The 15234-nt window shown below is 45.6% G+C and overlaps 2 protein-coding genes across 9 annotated transcripts in view; one reads left to right on the plus strand and one right to left on the minus strand.

Annotated features, from left to right (window-relative positions):
* Hnrnp-k (Heterogeneous nuclear ribonucleoprotein K) overlaps nucleotides 1-13553 on the minus strand; it is an 85047-nt gene extending 71494 nt beyond the window's left edge. Inside the window, exon 1 of one of the 4 annotated variants that reach the window (XM_077410465.1) lies at nucleotides 13064-13553. The gene's annotated coding sequence lies outside the window, so the exon portion shown is untranslated. Of the gene's footprint in view, nucleotides 1-12479; nucleotides 12618-13063 lie in introns of those variants that run through there. The other 3 variants (XM_077410447.1, XM_077410484.1, XM_077410456.1) reach the window with 3 other exon arrangements.
* Nucleotides 5701-15233, plus strand: LOC143899831 (uncharacterized). Of its 5 annotated transcripts, none has more exons than XM_077410513.1 (3): nucleotides 5701-5993; nucleotides 14036-14460; nucleotides 14543-15233. In XM_077410513.1, exons 1-3 carry the CDS (start codon nucleotides 5846-5848, stop codon nucleotides 14672-14674), a joined length of 705 nt encoding a protein of 234 aa, XP_077266639.1. In that variant the 5' UTR covers nucleotides 5701-5845; the 3' UTR covers nucleotides 14675-15233. The 5 variants fall into 5 exon arrangements, with proteins under 5 accessions (XP_077266639.1, XP_077266673.1, XP_077266654.1 ...); XM_077410547.1 differs by lacking the exon at nucleotides 5701-5993 and adding an exon at nucleotides 10343-10453; XM_077410528.1 differs by lacking the exon at nucleotides 5701-5993 and adding an exon at nucleotides 10460-10803.
* Nucleotide 15234: the final 1 nt, after the last annotated feature.

The raw sequence follows: 15234 nt of genomic DNA on the forward strand, positions 1-15234 counted from the left end.
AGGCGCAAAAAAATCTGCGAGGGGGAAAAATATTAGAGACGACAGATAATCACTTTGAATCATCCTAAGTGTCTCTCCTTTTACGGCGAAACAGTAAATTTCGCTTTACGTTTTTCGTATTTATCAATTAGAATATTTCTCATCGCTCGTCATGGAAACATATAGCGGGTGTAAATGTTCAACGAAGCGCGACACAACAGATGCGTGAAATTATGTAATTGTCGTATATACGCGAGAAAATAATACCGTAGGATAAGGGCAGACAATTATACGTTATTGCGTGTATGCCGGTCACGATTTAGAGACACGGCTCGCCGCCTCGTGTGTCGTTCACTTTATTTCTTTATTTTAAAAGAAATTAATGCGTCTCTCTCGTCCGAGCGAAATGCGCAACGTTTAATGCGGGATTACTGCGTCCTGCGTCGTTGGGTCGTTTTAGCGCGTGGCTCATCCGCTACCTATTGCAACGCCGCCGCGAGTCTTACCGTCAAAGTAATTTACTTACTGCCAAAGGACGTGGCTCGCGAGCGACACACTCGACCCGAGAAAGGATTCAAGCCGCTTGAAAATTTATGAGAGAATATTTTCAGGTAATCGTGAGTACGGCCACCGCTGCGCTGTCGCGTCGGCGCCGACGTCGGTGTAGACGGCGTAGAAAAAAAAAAAAAGATCCGCTAAAAAGTCGATCTACTCGACGGAAACGCGTTTCCCACGCCGCGACACGGACACGGTTGCAAATCACGTGATCTCGCTGTTGCACATAATAAATTAAACGCGCAGGTAGAGGACGACGCGTTACGTGTAGGAAGGATACAATGTAATTTAGAGAGAGGAGTGTTACGTCAAGCGCAGCGGGCGTATACGACGATCGATCGACGGGGGCAATGAAAAACGCCCGATTTCGACGAATGTAAATTATTAACCGTCTTGTTTCCAGAGTATTCCCGCGATCGGAGGGAGCTTTTGTTTCAAATGGAACTCCTAATTACTAGCCGCCGCGCGCCGCACTGTAGTTTCGTCTCGCAAACGCAAGGTTCACGTAGGCGGCCGATGTAATGTAATTAGCTGGACGCATCGAGCTGGACGCATCGCGTGGGAGCGGCGAAGGCGAGCTTAGTGGGACGATGTACTCATGATGTACTCATTAGATCGTAAATGAATTTAAGCTTTTTCGGTTCAACCGTAAAATTCAAAACGTTACCACTGTTTACGCATCCCCGACCCATTTCAGCCAATAATGCGGCAAAGCCGGTAATAAAAATCAGATTTTTCCATATATATTACAGCATTTCTATATCTTTGGTAGTTTTTCTCAGCTAGAAATTAGTTCAGCATACGCCACTGCTGTTGTAAAAAATTTTAACAAGGACGTGCGATTATTAGTGTGTTAATGAGCGTCGCAATTAGAGACGATATAAGTGGAGGATGGCCTGAAACCGTATGACTCGCCCAACTTAAAACTGCTTCTATATGTATAAAACTGCTCGCCGATGCGCGACGCAAGCGCGAGATATGCGCGCGGGATATGCCCGTGCGTTGATGTCACCCGAATCGGAAGTATTTCGAAGAAAATAATATATAATATACAAAATAATATTTTACTAATCGTTTAATTTAATATCTTATCAATCGTGTATATAGTGTCGAATTATTCCATTTTTCAAGGTTCTACAAAGAGAGACGAGCACACTGAGAGAAAGATAATTTTTCTTTCTACAGATTTAAAAATAGTTTTCCTCATCCTTTACAATGCGCTAACTTGCATGGAAGTGAGTACGCAAGGAAATTTTAAATTCTATTTGTCCGTCGCGGAACTGACTATTGGATGTAACATTGAACGTTGCGGATCCCCGGCACATGACCGTGACGATGCTTCCCCATACGTTGCTGGCAGCGAGTCGCACACGTCACCCTTAATAATTCACGAACGGCTCTATCTTCCACCGCGAACTATTCCCGCTCGAGCCCCTTCGAGAAGGGGAATACTTACTCGTCAAAGGCTCGTGAAAGTCTTAGCGAAGCACGCAATAAGAAAAACGAAAACGAGCGGACCCAATGGAAGATCGCGCGTAAACGGTGGACCGCAATGCGGAACCGACGCGCGCGATTTCGTCCCTCGACCCTCGGCGCTATCTTCGTCCTGAGATCTCGCTGCTGCTAAACCGCGAATATTACACTGCGATTAAATTAAATCGAATTTTTTTATTTTATCGCTCAATAAACCAAAAGCGATTTATGATCCGCGGCCTCACGTAGATATCTAAAATATATACGAATACCTATATAGTTATAAAAACAGAAATTATGGCAAATAATCGAGGATTATCTGTGCTTTTGTACATAAATCAGGAACATTAAAAAATATAATTTCCCGCATCATAAGAGTGGACATAAGAATGGATATTGCAAAAATTAGTAAAGTATTAGATTAACCCCGTAAAAATAATTTTTCGTAGCATTTTGAGTATTTTTTTAATAAATAATAATCTTCTGGGCCTTCCCATCCAGGAAGAAAAAAAGGACTAGAGGCCCTTTACAGATGTGCAAAGCTGTGCGTTTTCAGTTCGAACTTCATTTCATAAGAGGGAGTGCACGGAGCGTCAAAAAGTCGCTTTGCATATATGCAAAGCTGCGCACTTAAGGGTTGAAATATATGCATGGGACACATCTTTTTCTCTCGCAGATTCGTAGACTCGGATCGATAACAAGGAAAGGAGAAAAACGAGAAAAAACGAGAAGAAGAAAAGAGAGACGATGGGAAAGGAAGAATCATTGCAAGAAATCAGAATACTTTTCTCTTCTGATATCCTACCGGACTATTCAAGTGCGATCAAGCTACGAAAAGAGGGGCTGGGGAATTTAACCCTTCGCCGAGTGCGGATCCATTCCCAGCGAAGAATTCCACTTCGATTCGCTCCTCCCGTAATTCGATTCATTTTTAATTCAGGACTAATCGCCCTCTCGGGACTTTACAATTTAATTTACAGACATCGTAGATAAGGAGTTTCTCAACTTGAGTTACATAATTCTTTACGATTCGTGCTTGTCCGTCAATATATAATCTCTCGTCTCGTATAACTAAAGCCCGTCTAACTTTTCGCCTTTCTCTATCCGAAGTAAGAAGTACAATGAATACAGCGTGATCATTTTGTTCTCACGAGTGCGCCGCGGTTGTTGAATCCCGTTCGTTGTTAAATTCATGCGCACGGAGCGTATACACGACTATCGGCCGAATCGTGAACATTACAAAGAACATTACAGAGAGAACATGGTAATCGAAACGCTATATTTAAAGACGTGTAAAGTTGGCAAAAGAGCAAACAGCGCTAAAATAACTGGAGGATACGAAGCGTCCTCATATATGCGCGGGTGTATACTCTCGCAATCTCATTCTCATCGATTAACTTTGGCATTTCGATAGAAATTGTGGAACCGCGCTATCGAGTACACTCTAGCGCCCGTTATATATATTCCCATACCGGTTGTATATATATACTCACTCTGCAGTTATGTAATTCTATGTGACATGACAATAAGATAGTACCGTCTGGCTATGTTAACGCTTCGTTAACGTTTGAAGTTTAAACTTCGTGAATGAAAAACATTATTGAGTTAAAATATTGTTCAACTAGAAAATAATGCATAATTATTAATAATAATTATTATTGATAATAATTATTTACAATATCTGTCGCAACTTTATTTTAACAAAGTGTCACGAAAGAAGCGCCAGTTTCACTATATAACTTCTTATCTGTGCTTGTCCCGCGCTGCGAGATAAAATAATTTACATTCAAGAGAGATAACCTTTGAAATAAAAAGTGTTTAATGAACGCCGTTTAGAGGGAAAGTTTTTTTTCCAGAATATTACGACACGATGGTGCTACTCCATGGTGCTATTCCACTAATACTAGCGATCCAGCTTATCTAAAAGCAGAGACAAATCCTGATCAGATATAGCTACGGGAGTTGACCATTTAATTACTCCTTTGGAGCAACATAACACGCGATCACGCGAACTACATTTAGGAAACAAGCTCTGATTATCGTCGAAACGAAACTATACGTAAGTCGGTATTCATGAAGAAATTAAGAAAGAAAAAGACGCGCACGTGTGTTCGGGAATTTATACAAAATTTCGCGGCGCATCGATGAAGATATGAACGGCGCTCGAGCGTCTTGTACAATCCTAAGAATTTGGACCACTTTGGACACGCCTATCGCGGCATTGCTTTTGGTTTCCGTGCCAAGATCGCACGCGGAACAATGAGAGTCGTACTCCGAGAAATCCTCTGGCACCGCTTGCTGCCGCAGCTGCCACGCTAACTTGTGAATCGAATACTATCCATTGATATTAAATCAGTGAAGGTATCACAGCCGCGTTATATTATCAGCTTTTGGCTGGCGTTCTAACGCAAATTAGAGAAATGTGCCCTACGATTCTATTATTAAATTTATAAAGAAAGTATCATGCTAATGTACGTTTGTCGCGCTGCGAAGAAATATTATTCTCGTTTATCGGTATACAGCTGCGTCAAAAGATATTGCGGCGGATCGTCGCTCTCCTTTCCTTCGGTTCGCATCGCGTGCATTAAGACGGACGTGAACGAAAATCCGGTGCAAGAAGAGGTGAAAGCAAAAGTTTCATACGTGCAAAAAGCGAGAGGAGGATGCGTTTCCAAAACGGGACACCCAGTGCCAAGTTCAAGGTCGTGTAACACGTCAGATCAGGCTTTCGCATCGGACGCATTTGCATCGTGATCACAAGCCCGTGAGACACTGAACGCCCACGTGTGGAATTCGAGGCACAAAAAGCCGAAAAATATTCCCGAGAGCTTCAGATTTCTCGATAAATCAATTCCACGTAAAACAAGAGTAACTTTTACTTTTCTTGATTAATATAGTTATTAGATTAACTCTTTTAACGATTCATCTTTTTAATAACCGTTGTGCAATTAAAACTGTACAATTAAAAATTACAGCCGTGTCACGCTCGCTTAATTGTCATCTCGATTACGTTTAAATCACTTTGATTAATTAATAATGCGTAAAAGCAATTATAGCCGAGAATATATTTGCACGAATTATCCAAGGCCAAACATTTCCATTCATCAGCCTCAAACACAACGTGGTCAGATGTTCGCCAGTACCGGAAGCGTTTAATTAAAGTGTATCGGAATGACAATAGAAGCGAGAAATTCTCTCCTGACAACCTGCGAAGAAACATGCTTCCAATACTACAGCACGCGTACTAAACGTTATCGATCCGGGATTCAACTTCATTGGCATTAAACAATTAATAGGAAAAAAAATAATTATATTTGACTAAAGTGACACGTACTTCTGACGAGACATATAAAACTGCTTCCGTAGACCGACGTCACGTTTGAAGTGGCAAATTGGCCTATCAATTCAAATTAAGCCTAAAAGACACTCGTCGACTTTTTACGATCGCACCACCCATTAACCGCGATTTGCACGTGGATCGTCTGACAGGCAGTTCCCAGAAGATACCTTGAGCAACAACACCTGGCATACAGGCGATTCGACCCGCGTAGTATGCCCGCCGTGAACTCGTTACGTAAACCGACGACGCGAGTTGCGGGGCTCGACGTTCGGTTACAAGAGAGACGAGAGAGAGAGAAAGAGAGCGCGCGCGCTTAGGCGTTGATGCTCGATCTTCCTCGAGATTCCCGAGTCTCGAGTTCTCTTACCTGCCCGAATGGTTAACTGCTTACGTAATCGGTGAGCGCTTTAAAACGATATACATCTCGCATGCCGGTTTCTCACAAACGTGCCCGCGCGTTTTTACGACGATGGGAAATGGAGAAATAACGGGGCGATAATGAGGCAAATAAGGATAATGAATAATATTTACGCACTCGCGGTAGCGGTAACGGACCCGATTGCCAATTACGTTAGCTGTGAATCGATACCAATTTCTTCGCGGTGCACCAAGCGCACCTTGGACGTTGCAGTTATTACGTCGGATCGTAAGTAAATCTCTTTTGCCGGCGAGGCGACGATCAGATTTAATAGCGCGCTCCCACATGGGCGTATTAATCCGGACAGACGGACGGACACACGCGCGAATCGTACACGCCGCGCCGCTTTCAAATCCCCTCAGCTAATCCCTATACGTGACGGCGATTTTTGTTTCAAAGCAACACGGCAATCACGGTACGCTATCAATATTATCTATACGCTCTCGTATTACCCACGCTTGTAAAACATCTGCCAATACATCAAACTAATCCTTTTCAATTCGCACTTGACTCATACCTCGCTTGTACATACTTACGTCATGATTAATGAGATACAAAATCAGTAGCTTATTTAACAACGGCTTTGTTAAACATTTATGAGAGGCCCCGCGAAGACTTTCGCGTCGACAGATAAAAACTCGTAAAAATGTGAGCAGGTATGAACGACTGCGACGTGCATTGGCATATAGATTGAGGACGCCGACTGCCGTACGGCGTTTGAAAACATTGCGATTGAAAGTGGAAACGCGACGCAATTAAAACGGCGTGGCGTGGTGCTCCCTACGTCGATAAAAATTCCATTCGACGTCGCAACTAGCGAGAGGCAAGAATTAACAGGGCGAATAATATCGTAACCTCGCGAATTCCATAAGAGCGGCGGCAGGCGGCAACGCGAGGAAGAAGGAAAAAAAGCGACGAAGAACTTACGCACACGCGTGGCGCGTGTGTCACGCTCGGTGTGCGTATGCGTGTATGTTTCATGATTCGCCGCGCTCGCGAGGAGGACCTAGATAGATCAACACCGGCGGCAACGGCGGCACAACCGCTGCATTCCATCCGTCGTAAAAGTGCATGCGGAGCCCCAAGGACTACGAGTCGGCGGGACGACTGCTAAGTAGAAGGAGGAGAAGGCAGAGGAACGTGAGAAGAGGCGAAATTCAAAAAGGGAAACTCCGCAGTATAGAGGGACGCAACGAGGAATGTCGGCGTTGTCGCAATCCTCTTGGACAATCCCTCTCGAGACGTATTCCACCCTCCCGCGTGTCGTCGCGGAACTAATTACGAACATCGTCGCGTCGCGGAATTAGTTTATTAAAAAAAAATCTCTATTGAAACGTAAATGTCGCGAATTATTGCTGCGCGAGTATTTTCGATAATAAATTTTCGAGTGACTTTGGATGACAGTTCTGACAGTAAAGACAAAGCGATCACCGTTAATTAATGCGCGTCATTATTATGTGAATTATTTGAACCACTCTGACTTTCAATGACTCGTACATGAATAGCTAAATAGGGAGGTAATATCGCTCGGCCGCGCCGCGCGCTGACGCAAAATAGTGCGCAGCGAATAGATGTGCAATCACGATCCGTGCTATTAATGGATTCTTGCCTGTCATTGTAAATAGATGCACGCTGATTAATATTCTTACAAGTGGAATTGTAAATAGGATAGAAATGAACGTAAAGTAATGCTTCACAGATGTTGCGCAATCTCTGCGGAGATCTGACGAGGCATTTGCTTATTTATCAGGAGAGACTCTCTCTCGAAAAGCGAAGATGTCGAATAAATAAATAAATAAAAATAATAATAAAAAAGAGATGAGACAAAGAGGAAACGGAATAGCGAAATGTATAAAGCGAGTAATTTGAACAGCTGTCGAGGTAACACCTTATCGGGTTGACTACATAGTCTATTCTATTTTAGCTCCGTGTCATTCGCACAAAGCGATTTCACTTTACCTTAGCCGCTCGTTTTCCTCGGAACAGATGATTAACTGGAACGCGACGAAAGTGTGCGAATCGATGACACGTACCTATCGTTTTACCACCGCGGTCTGCGAAGAGCGCATTCGCAAATTGTCACCGTGTGAAAAATTCAATTAAAAGCCGGTTATTTATGACTTTGCGGACACGAGCGAGTGAAAAAATAAAATATAATCTGTCGTAGGCTTGGCTTTACCACATTTATCGCCACTTTAATTTCCCGCAATTGCCTCAGTAATACCTCGGATATCGTAAATAAGAATCGGAGGGAGAGACGTATTATACTGAATACGCTACAGTTATTCGGAATAACAAGTCCCGCGACGCATCGAAACTAAATCAATTAGCGAGTAAATAATTCTCTCATTTTAAGAAAAATAGAGACAGAGAGAAATGAAAATCGAACGTAATCAACTAAGGAGAGGAGAGGGGGAGTTGAGAATTACATGGTTAATTTATCGCTCGACGAAACACAGTTCGCTAGTTACGGAAACAAAACATCTCGTTCCGCTCGTGAGAGAGAGAGAGAGAGAGAGAGAGAGAGAGAGAGAGAGAGAGATCTACGCGAGCGGGAAGTTCTATTTTGCCGATATCTAATTAAGAGTTTCGCCATCCATCGCGCGCGAGATAACAGAACTTCTCGTCGTTTCATTGGAGTCGCGGAGTCTTTCGCAGCGAATAAAATAAACCATTAATTTCCGCCTTTTTTTCGCGAAAAGCTAAAATATCCGCGAGAGACGTTTCTTCCCTCGTCTCTTCTCTTAATCCGCCGGCGCGCGCGGTGCGGAGCGGCGGTCCCGCGCGTTTGTGTACGGTATACATCCGCTAAATAAATAATCCGACCGTAATGCAGGATACACCTTCCCAGCCTTTTAATTCAATTTAATATCCATTGAACCGTCGAGATACTGGAGGACCCGAAATACCGCAGCGCCTAAAGGCTTCAGCCGACACGAGTGCTCCATTGCAAATTGCGATTGCAAATAATACGAATACATCCATTATCCTGCCTCTCCTTTCCTCCCAACTCTTTCCTCCTCCTCCTGCTCCCATATTGTATCGATTACATCGCGCGTGGGAAATAATCGACGCCGGCCGCGAATGACGTCGTCCTACGACGATCCGTTTAACATAAAAACACAAGCTTGCTAGGCTAGATTGTAAAATTACGCGCAACTGGGTCAATTCGCCGCCGTACACGTGTTATTACGCGCGCGCGCGCGCGCGCGATGTCAGTGTTACGCCGACTGCTACGCGCTGAAAGTGCCGGACCTGTTTTAAGTGATAAAAGTGTAATCAAGGTTGACCGGCGGCGGCGGCAGCGGCGGCGGCGGTCGATCCCTTTGCATAAATCGTGAGACCAACCCGCGCGTTGGAGACTGCGAAATAATCAAGGCTAACTGTAACTCGCGCCGCGCGTTTTCTCAAGACCTAGAATCGGCGTACCTACGTGTTTCAAGTAACAACACTCGACTTTACGCTCCAGCCGTTAATTTTTTTTTGTTTTGCTCATTTTAAGGTTAGGTTAGGTTAGGAGCGTTAGCGCCTTCAACCCTGCCTTTGGGTTATGTAGCGAATTACCCAGCCGTTAGTCAAGGCTAATCGCGGTTAACTCGGTTTCCCCCGTCTCCGTTTACGTTACAGATAGAGTTAAGCAAAAATAACATCTCTATATGCCCGTTACTCCGAACGTTCTTAAAACGAGCGTTCGTGCACGTACGAATGTTTCCAATAGCGGCGATATAATCCGACGAACCGCGGTATCGATACACGTCGGTGTATCTCGTTACTCCCTCGCGAGATACCCTCTCGCGCGGCACGAAAGCTCTAACGTAGAAAAAATTTGACGTTAGCTTTGTACCGCGCGCACCTGCCATCCAGGTCTATAAACACTTCCTTCTCCCGCCGCGAGGGAAAACAAATTCAACCTGCAAAACGGGTAATAAAAAGAAACCTTGAACCATAACGATTTACAAAGAAGCACCGACCGTCGACGTCCTCTCCCTTCTCCCTCCCGTGCGCGGCGCCGCAGCCGCCGACGCCGCCGATGCCGCCGTCGTTGTTTTCCACCCGGCACTTAGTGGAAACAACAAAGTGCGTGTCCCAGGCACGCGCGCTCGCGTGCCGGACGGGCGTGTGAGAACGGCGTGTCGTGCGTGTGAATCCGCACGGCAGCGCGCGTGTGCCGGCCGTGGCGACGTTAATGTTTGCAATCACAAGTTGGAAAGTTTTGTGATGGCAACCGCTCCGCCGCGCCGGCCAGTTACCCTGGTAACGCTTTGTTGTGCCATTGTGTCGAGCGGCGGAAGGAGGGAGGGCGGGAGGGACGACCGGGAGAAATCCACCCCCCCCGTTCGGGCGAACCATCGCCCACCCGCCTGCCCGCTTGCCCAAACCGTCCTCCAGCCACCGGCCTCGCCGTCGAGAAATTGGATGAAAACGGCAGAGCTACACCCCGAACCCTTATCCCCTCGATTGCCACTCGGGGACCACCTAACTCGGCTTGACCTAGCCCAAACTATCCGTCTCTTCACCTCACCCCTTTTCCCGTCCTCCCTCTCCCCCTGCCTACAAGCAAGAGACTCGTGTCTCTCGGACCTGCTCCCGTCCCGTTGTACTCCGCGATCCTTCATTTTATCCAGTCGTGGAATTTTAAATGGAATAGTTGAAAAAAAAAGGTCGGCGAGACATATCGTCAAACTGATGTAAGTTATCTACGAATTTTGACAAGTCCGAATTAATTGAAAAATTAGTCAGTTTCGAAAGATTCGTCTAATTATCCGTCTTCGATAACTCGAGGAATTTCGTACGATCGTCCAGGCATCGATCGCTGAATTTTCACGCGTAATAATTTGCATTCGACACGAGGTCGAGCGAACGAGCGAGCAAGCCACGACTCGATCGGAGTCTATAGTCCAGCGGTCGTTCATATTAATGTGGCATAATTATCGTGAACATAACTGATATCTTGAAATAGTTGATAACGGAATTCGGGTTACATCGCCGAGAATGCACGTCGTTCGCCGGTTCGCCATATGCGGCGATTGCATGCGAGGTAAAAATGTCTTCCAGATCGAGCTATTAATAGAATTGTTGCCCAGAGAATTTTCAGCCGTCGACGCGTGTCCTGATATCAACCGGCGTACAATACATACGTACAAGTATAAAGCGGGGTTTTAAGCGTTATTCGAAACTTTGTAAAATTTTCAGGCACAAAATGCCACGACCTTTCGCGATTTTCAATGGCTCGTTTGAAAATTATCGTACAAAATCAACAAAACTCTTTTGACCAAAAATTAATGGTACTTTTCGTCGGATTTAAAACCTGTCTATCGATTCTACGAAATCGTTTACCCGGTTATGGACGTCAAGCTCGTACTTAAAAATGTGTGCGTTTGATACAAATTTATCGATAGAACGTCCTGTCCGAGCGTGCCGGGAATAGCGTCACGCTTCCAAGCGAGAGGAAACCTCTAGGAAACCGAACAGAATTGGCACCGAATCGCCGAGACTAATGATTCGTTACGCCTGTTCGCGCGCGCGCATATCGTATATGGTGACATCATTAGCGAGAGACAAACGCTCGTCTCCTCGACGGAGACAAATCACGCGTGGATTTGTCGAAAGGAAATATCTCTCCATCTAATCATTTTGTCAGAATAAGTATACGTCTGCGTCGCATCACGCGATCCCCCAATTCTACTTCATCTCGCGAGATTATCTGAGCATTGTCACAATATAAAAAAAAAATTCGCGATTCTCCAACGCGGGGATCCCGAGGAAATATATTTCTCCACGGTTCTCCACTTGGTCTCCATGTATTCTTCCGTGCGTAGTTAGTCGTGCACGTCATTCGGACTTTCGGAGCGCTTATCGCCGCGAGATAACGGCCGCCGCAGATATCGAGCTCTCGTTGCGAATAAACAATACGTTACGCCACGAATTATTAGGTACAGCGTGCCCCTGCCACCTCGCCATGTAAACGATGCGGGAAAGCAAGTTCGAAGGTTCAACCGAACACGGAGCATTCATCTTCGTGGGGCGAGAATCGGTTGCTATATTCGGCCGCGGAATAATCGACCGATCATTTTATTTATTTATTCGCGGTTCTTCAGCGCGCGACGCGACGGCGGAGCTTCCCCGACGCCGCCGCCGCGCTTCATCGGAGTAAGTATTACCGTATCTTCGACGGCGAGACCGTCGGCCCGAGAAAAACGTTGAAACATGATGAAACATGCCGAGATATCGACTCGGAGCTTCCACGGTCGCGTGCGACCGCTCACGCGGCGTGGCGCGCCGCGTCGCGTCGCGCTGCCGCGGCGTATAACCTCCAAAAGCGATCACGTACCGCTTCTCGGCGGCGCACAAACGCGCTCGGAATATTACGCGTTAAAGAGAAAGAAGGAGAGAAGCTTGAGGACGTCGCGGATCGTCGGTGACTCGCGATCGGTCGCGAGCGCGAGCGCGCGCGCGACGGAGAGACAGACCGATCCGACACGTTTCGACCGCCGACGGCGGGCCGGGCGGGCGGCGGAAATTACGGGATTAACCCCCACGGGAAACGAAAAAAAGACAAGTCGGCGGCGTATCCCTCCGCAGCGACGCGCCTCCGTGACGCGTGACGTTTCTCGGGCTCTACAGCGTGCGCGACTCTCTCCGCATCTCCGAGCCGGCGGCGACGGCAGCGGATCGGCGCGGGTACGACGCGACGGAAGGCCATTATCAACTTACTTGACACTTGCGTAGGCCGCGGCCAGGGAAGTCCGACGTGTGGGACGCACCGGGACGATTTCTCACGCACGAACGCGAAACGAAACTTCGATGGGCAATCACGTCGCAATGGCGAATCGCGGGTGCGTTGTGATCACCGTGATCCGTGATCGTACGGTGCCGCCATCTCGCGACGCCGAGCGCGCGACGCCGGGCCATTGGCCGAGCGCGGCCAATCGCGACGCAGCGCTGGTTTTACGCGGGAAACGCTGCGGCGCGATCGACGCCATGTTACCTAGCCGCGTTTGAATCTTGCCCGGCGCCGTTATCGCGGTAATTATCGGTCGGTTCGCGTTATCTAGATTCAACGAGCTTAATGATTATACAGGAAAAGAAATAAGGAAATGGATGCGGAAAGCGCGATTGATACCACTATTCGACGAGATGAAATTAAGAATGTCGTAATGAATATATATCATAAATTATTGGCAATATCAGAAATTATTTGACGAAACGACGAATTGTCGGGAAGATGAGACCGGCGAATTAATAGATAATAGATAATCCGGTTAATTGATCAAACGATAATGCGTTTGCACATATACCTGGCAATAATCGCGCGCTCGTTTCTCCGCTTTCCCCGCGCCGCCGTGGGAAATGTGAACATGGAGGACGATTCCAATGGACTCGTCCGGGCTCACTGAGGCAGCTCCGGCGACTCCGAAACCGGCGATATCGTATCGATCGTACGCGGTGTCCGACGAATTACGAATGTCCGACAATAATACGCTTCACGACACTCGCGATTTCGCGACTTCGCGCGCGAGATTTACTCCCGAACAAACGCTAGAAATACGCGGAGCGACGCGGACTCGATTCGACTCCGCGATCCGCCGCGACGCGTTCTGTGAGGATTCAAGTTCGTGAATGCAACGTCGAGACTGTCGAGACGCGCGGCAAACTTCAAGTTGATAACTGCCCGTTCTACGCGTTCGGAATTACGTATCGTATCGGAATAACTTTTGCGTAATTTATGGAATATAGTAGAATATGTAGAATTGTTACACGTGCAATTATTTATAATGTAGGTACTATTTATCGGAGTAATTTCTGACGTCGGAGCACCGGAACGCGGAACGCGCGGTAGATGCACCTCCCCGTTACCGTCCCGTTGGCTTAATGCTTTCGACTTCGGCCGCGATATTTCCAAGAGGGCGTTAGCGCACGGCGAAATTTGTACGAATCACGCCAAGCTTTCGCAAAACCAACCGTTCCGACATTACGAACGCCATATTGTCGGGTACCTTTGCTTTGAATCCTTCGAGCAATTAACGCCGAGATGGACGCCGATGAATTCAATCGGAATTTCGAAGGGTGTGTCGATGGTAATCGTCTTATCAGTAGTCTTTTTCGCAAATAAAACGCTTCGGTGCTATAAACTTTGGCAAAACCTAATCAGCTTCATTGCTTTATTCATTTCGCTGTTTTTTCAGTTATTCTTATTTTCCAATTTTTAATTTATTTTGTCGCGCTTGATAAAAAAAACACGAATAAAAATTGAAATCTGATTTACGTAGCGTTTGGCGAGATCGGAGCAATGGACATCGACAGTGTCGATTTCAATAGCGAGCTTCGTCAGATCGAGAGAGAGATCAATCGTTACAAGCCGACGTTGCAAAGCTACCGCGACGAGTGCGAGAACATAGAGACGGAAATTTGCGACGTGAGACAACTGCAGCGGAAAGCGCAGTTCGTGATGGACAACGTGCGCTGGGAGGAGGAGAATATTCACGAGCGTTTTAAAGACATAAATCTGAACTACGATGCGTGCGCAGAGAGATCGGGTGGTCACGAAGATCCGAACGAGACGATTAGCGCGGGGATAAGCGAGCTGACGACGCAGAAGAGGGAATTGTTGAAAGAGCTGGGGCGATTGAAAAGACAAGCGAATGACAACGGAAAAAAGCTCACCCGCGTAAGGGCCATGATCGCGGAACAGGAAGTAAACAATTTCAACCCTCGCCCCCCCCCCCCCGATTAATCGCGAAAGCACACTTATAATTGTTACACGATTTGTTTTGTAGGAAAAGAACGCGACGCAGATTCGAGAATTGAAGGAGATATCTGAAAGCGGTTTATTCATTTCGCCAGATGTAAGGAAACGGATAAACGCCATTCTTACGCAAATAAATGAAATCGACAGTGCTATTAATTAATGATACGACGAAATAGTTTTTCGTATAAGTATAAAATATTTGTACGGTATGTACCTACACAAACATTTACGATATTATATAAATGTGTCTAAATAAATTTGGCACATATAAATGTATGTAGAACATAAAAAATGTTAAAATAATTGAATATATTAAAATGTTATAAAATACATAATATTATATATAAAATTATAAAATAAATTAACAATATATTAAAAATTTTAAAAGATATTTTTATAACATCAAATTGACGTCGTTCTTTCTCTTTTGCTGATAAATCCGCAAGACACGTATGCCACGCTTCTTTATTTTTTATAATCTTTATTTTGCAGAAAATAATATTAAACTGCGTCAGCCATGATTTTGCATGTATCGTGACGTACTATCGAGTGCGTTAACTGTCAAAAAAAATTTTATAGAAATAACTTTAAAATCCTCGTTTTTTGGCACACGTTAAGATTTTTAGAAACGTTAATAAAAACACCATAAAAAAATAAGATAGAATATTAAAAAATTAAAATACGTTGTAATCAATTAAATTTTAAAGTTTCAATAAACAG

Source organism: Temnothorax americanus, unplaced genomic scaffold (genome assembly GCF_048541705.1).
Source record: "Temnothorax americanus isolate GAGA-0224 unplaced genomic scaffold, ASM4854170v1 Scaffold10, whole genome shotgun sequence".
Lineage (NCBI taxonomy): Eukaryota > Metazoa > Arthropoda > Insecta > Hymenoptera > Formicidae > Temnothorax > Temnothorax americanus.